The sequence below is a fragment of the Diaphorina citri genome, unplaced genomic scaffold (assembly GCF_000475195.1).
Source record: "Diaphorina citri unplaced genomic scaffold, Diaci psyllid genome assembly version 1.1 scaffold592, whole genome shotgun sequence".
In the NCBI taxonomy this organism is placed as follows: Eukaryota; Metazoa; Arthropoda; class Insecta; order Hemiptera; family Psyllidae; genus Diaphorina; species Diaphorina citri.
In genome coordinates, this window is record NW_007378026.1 from 1 (window position 1) to 5919 (window position 5919).

A 5919-nucleotide genomic window follows, 5' to 3' on the forward strand; every position below is an offset into this window, starting at 1 on the left:
AGCTATCAAACTGTTATAGTCATCATCGGTAAAACTATCACCATTCAGTATTTAAATACATTGAATAATTTTTTTCTCATCAGACTTGAACTTACCAGTGACCAAGTGTTTTGACCAAAAGTTTCTTTTGACTTTTCAATTTTTTTCTTTCAAAAAATCAACCAACTTTAAAATGAAATACTTCACTTTCGGATTTCTGTTCTTCATGATCATCCAAGCTTTCTTCATCGCTCAAGCCGGTAAGTAAAGAAATCTTCATTTTTGATATCTATTTTTCAGTGAATTTTATAAGTTCCAAATATCTATCTAATGAAAATTTAACAAATTTAGAAAGTATTTTTACTATGAATTTTACAAGTTCCAAATATTTATCTAATAAATAAATAAATAAAGAAAGAAATAATAAATAATTAATAGGACGTATAGATAGGTACTTCTGAATTGAGTTTATTAGGTAGGTCGACTCTATTCCAGTAGCACCCCCCATTTCAAACACAGAACCGGAAAAAATCGACCCCGCCGAGAATTGAACCCGGAGCTCCGTTCTGGAGCCCTGTCTTTTTGCTTTGATTTCATTAGGTATTATGCTAAATTCCAATAGTTCCTAGTATCCTCGTCTAACTGATGGGACTTTCAGTCTTAGCTGACAGTATAAAGTAAGGTTGATATCTAAGGTATCTAGATATTAAAAATTTAATTCTATAATTTTTTTACTTTTTTGGGGGCTTTCTGATTTTTCATCTTCTACTTTTCCTTCACAAAAGTTCCCTTTCATAGTTTCTTCTCGCTCTTCTGTTCACAGCTGCTGACTGCTGGTGGACTGGTTGCCAAAAGAACGACTGGAAGGTTGTTGGCTGCAGTGGACACTTATAGGTAAGTATGTCTAGTACGACTGAAAAAATAATAGTTTATAATAGTAATAAAATAAGCTGACCAGTTTTCAGTCATACACAGCAGAGAAAAAAGAAGAATGTATTGCATTTGTTTGAAAATAGTTTGAGTTTGTGCCAAGAAAAGAAACCCTTAAGGGGTGATCATTCGTCTACTAGTGAACTAGTCAACATAATTACCTCTCACTACGACATTTAAGGTCACCCCCATTTCTTGACGAACGTTTGCCACGTATGATTTTGTTTAGTAAAGAACGACTACATGTCAGGTGTCCATGCCTTCTGAGCTACTTTGCGTACCTCCCATTGTCGTTATAAAGAGTTGACTTCAGCCTGTCAAGTTTTCAAATGTGGTAAGTAAGCTTACTTTTTTAAGGTCACTACGTTGTTGAGTGTACGACTGACAATTAGCTGCTCCATATATCACTTTCCACGGACACATTCTGAGGGGGTGAAGGGGAACGATTTCTTATCGTTTCACTCACGCTTGCCCCGTAATGAGCGATTTAAAACATGTTTCCGGTTTACTAGTTTGGGTTTTCGTTAGTGGGATTCACCGGATACTATTCTTTTTTTGCCGGCTGGGGTCTACTTCTTAGGTTTAAACCTGCCTATTGATTTTATATTGTAGTCGCGTAATAATTATATTTCTTTTTTTATGTTTCCATAAGATGTTTATACGCATAACATTATGTAATGTAAGTGGTGTGATGGAGTCCCTATTAGGGATACTATAATATCTATTAATTAAAATAATGACGTATAACGTTAGTCATCTCATGGTCACTAGTAGTGTAAACGAATCCATTAGATATTATATCTCCAGGGATAGCTATACTAACTCTGGTTGAGGACGTGCTGGTATCTATAGCGATGATATTTATAGAAATATTAATGTGAATATCAAGCCCCCTCTAAGCAATTCCAACTCGTTAATAGGTGGTTTTTAACGCTTATAGGAATGTCGTATACTTTAACGTGAATCTCTAGTATGACCAGTATCAGGTAGTAGCCATTTTGATAGTGGTAAGTCATAAATTTAATGTTATGTAAACCTCTAATATAAGAAAAAGAGTAGTCTGAACTTGAATGGTCACTGGTTCACAAAACTGGTTTTCAAAGAAAACTGAAAAGTTAAAAAAAGAAAGTTTTTTAGTTGGTTGAAATTTTATTTATGAGAGTGAAAGCCTAAAGGACAAGAAGTACTGAGTAGGTTCGAAAGAGTAGCGAGTTCGGCCATTCATTTTCTTTAGAAGTAAAAACTATAGATAAAAAGTCACTTAAAATATTCAAAGGTTTATAGATAAGATTACTTTTAAATTTTTTAAATCTTTCATAAAAATGATACTTAAAATGTTCAAGGTTTATAAATAGATTATTTATTTATTATTTCTTTCTTTATTATTTATTAATTATCCTGCATATCTATCCATGAAAGACTTAACTCAAATAATCCATCCCAGCTGAGATAAGGTCATCGTGGGGGGTAAAGTTTGTGTCTTGGGCCTTTTTAGCTGGGGCGGCTCTCTAACTTGGGCCTCGAGGCAAGACCTCGGGACAGAAAACACCGAAACTAAAGTAATCCATATATACGATTTAGGTTATCAAGGATCATAGAGCAGATTGACTACCCTGAAAGTCAGAATCGACTGTCAATATTTCATTCCAACTATATCCATGTCATGGATCTATAATTTTTAAATTAAGATATTAAAAAAATAAAAACCCCCCGAAAGATTAAAAGTAGAAGATGAAAAGGAAGTGTTTTCAAGGGAAAGTATCAAAGAAGAGCCGAGAAGACAAGTGTCGACGGACTGACGACCACCTGACCAACGGTTTTCTTGCTGACCTTCCAACAACCGACGTTGGTTATGCCAGGCAGTTCTTTTCCCTCACTTTTTAACGTTGCCGCGTTTTACATGTTGACGACGTTTGATCTTGCGGTCTCCGTTAATATTACCTAACCACTGCTCCACTTAACAACTGCGCGGGCTTATAGCTGTGTCGCCACCTTGCAGTAACTTTTCCGACCAGCTTGAGTCGTTGTCCAACAGACCTCAATTAAGACATTCCATACCTGTATCCTCAACTTTTTGGTGTTCACCCATGGACGAAATAAGAAATTAAATCTTTAAAAATTCTGTCAGTAGTCAGCTAGTACGTGAGTCCTGAAGAAGCTTGGGCAGAAAAAAGCTGTTATAATATGACTTGTCGAATCTTAATTCTATAGGGGTAGTAAGACTACGTAACACAGGTATAACAAGGTATTCCTACGATCTTCGTAGAGAAATAGCTATAATTAAGAAAATGTTCCAATCCTAAAACGATATAAGGAGTAATAAAGAATATGAACCATTGTTGTGGAACTAAATGGGTTTAGATGGAGGAAAGTCCTTTTCTGGGCAAGTAATACGATAAGAAAAGGAAATTTAAATAGATAATTGAAGAACTAGGCTTAATATAGCAGATGGTATTAAAATAAATATTAAGTTTCAAAACAATAGGTTTACGTTTTGTTAAGTAACATTTAGGATCAACCTAGGTATACACATGTAAGACCATAAAATGATTATCAGGGTAGATCTAAAAACATAAAATAACAATCTATATGGTGAGTGTCACCCACTACAAAACACTAACGTGACTACAATACAAACCAATAAACAATTTAATATCTCATAGGAATGGATAAATAGCTACGTGTTATTTAGATTGAAAAAGAATAAAGTTTAGAAAAAAAAAAATATTATTATTAGCCTGGATATTGATGTACGAACCGTTTCGCACCGTAATGACGTTTCCCGAATTAAAAAAGATGCAACACACAAATTGCAAATCCATGTTAATACCCGTAACTCGGTCCCCAATGATTACCAGCTTCTGAACCTGAACTTGGTGGGTTGGAGGTTAGGTTCAGTTGCGGTAGATTGGTACGCTCTAACCAAATAGGTTCTCATAAATGATTTAATGAGGAAGGTAATGTTTAAACTACTTATTCAGGATTAAGCAGACTCCTTTTAAGTTTTTGAGATGGTAAAGTTTTTTACGCCGTATGAATCGAATCAAACCAACACGCAGACGGAACATTTCGCGATCCCAGGCGCCCCAAGCTAAGGGCAGGCACCGTCTAAATAGGACTACCCTACTACAAGCCAAGAGCCTTGCCGACCGAGTAGATGATAGGACAGAAGGAAGAGAGAAGCTTAAAGCTCTGGTATTCTGGCATCGTCAAAGCTCAAGAGACTAGTTGAGAATTTTGATTACTGATTATCCTTTCTTCTGTAAAGTATTGATGCACTTTTAAGACTAATAACTAAACTCCGTACCGCGATATTGTCCGCCTCGGGGAACACACATAAACATTCAACGAAGCAAAACTGAAAAACACGACCTACTAAACCAGCGCGCAAAGCGAAGAGTCTCATCATTACGACATCGTAGGATGTTTATAAGTTAAATGTGCTATTCACTTCACATCAAAAGCGAATACCCATATTAGATAAGAACAATTCTCCAAAAACTGTCCTCACTTGACATTCTGACGATACCAGAATAACAGGCGCGTTAGCCTTCTCTTACCTTCACATTCTGTCCTATCTCTATTAGTCGGCAAGGCATTGCTTGTATAGGGGTAGTCCTATTTAGAACGGGGCCTGCACCTTAGCTAGTGGGCGCCGAATGCGATTATGTTCAGACAGCCGTGATGATTATCCTCGAATACATCAGAGCCGTATAACGAAGCTTAGTACCACATCTAAAAAACTCACACGACAGGTCTGCTTTATATCCAATAACGGTAGTCTCAAAATCTACCTATCATTCCATTCATCATTTCAGGACGAATACTACACTTTGGATAGGAGCGTCACCACATCTACGAAAACCTTAAATAGACCTCCATACCACAAGTTCAGGTTCAGTATAGCTGGCATACTATCTACTGAAAAGGTAAAGTACTTTACTAACCAGATAATTAACACACTAGGATATATTCAATAATGTTGTATGTATCTCATTTATGGAACGACATGTTGGGCGGTGATTTTGTTTTGCAATAACATCATATCCAAGGCTCAATCACCACCTCAATTTCATAGTTTTCTAATACCTACAACTGCTTTCTTTCAAACCACTAACCCAATAACACGTAACTATCTATGCATTCTACTGAGATCCAATATAAATTTCTTTTCATTGGTCTATCGCGCTTGAGTCACGTTCAGAGATTTTGTAAGATCTGGGTAAACCTCACATATACGATGTTCATTTATGTACATATTATTAATGATAGTCATTCTCATGTCTGAGATGTTACTCCAACAGGTTATCCATAAAATGTTACCTTCAACAACGAAAAACCTATTAGTTTTATGAAACTTAATAATTTATTTGTAAAATGCATACCACATGCCCTTATTAAAGCACTAAGTTCTAGACAATTATCTTGAATCATGTAATGTAATTTCATTACTTCTTATCGTAATTACTGCCCCAGGAAAAAGGACTTTCTATCCAATAACCCATTTTATTCCACCAACAATTATGTTCTATATTCTTTATTACTCCCTTAATATCGTTCCTTAGATTGGAAACATTTTCTTTAATAGTAGCATTTCTCTACGAGACCTATTCTTACGAGATACCTTGTTATACCACTGTGTTACATAGTCTTACTACCCTATAGATTGAGATTCGACAGTCATATTAATAACAGGCTTTTTCTGCCAAGCTTCTCAGACTCACGTACTAGCTCGACTACTACAGATTTTTAAGATTTAATTCTTATTTTCGTCATGGGTGAACACCAAAATTTGAGGTATCAGGTATGGAATGTCCTTAATGGGTCTGGACAACGACTCACTGTACGGAAAAGTTAGTGCAAGGTGGCGACAGCTATAAAGCCTGCAGGGTTGTTAAGTGACGAGCAGTGATTAGTAATATAACGGAGAACCGCAAGATCAACGTCGGTCAACATGTAAAACGGCGGCAACGTTAAAAAAGTGAGGAAAAGAACGCTGGCATGACCAAC

At 36.1% G+C, this 5919-nt stretch overlaps 1 protein-coding gene across 1 annotated transcript in view; it reads left to right on the forward strand.

Annotated features, from left to right (window-relative positions):
* Positions 1–60: 60 nt before the first annotated feature.
* The window catches only part of LOC108252542, a 14232-nt gene continuing 8373 nt past the window's right edge, over positions 61–5919 (forward strand). The window contains exon 1 of the mRNA XM_017444553.2: positions 61–239. Within this exon, the coding sequence (XP_017300042.1) occupies positions 173–239 (67 nt within the window). The 5' untranslated portion in view covers positions 61–172. The remainder of the gene's footprint in view (positions 240–5919) is intronic.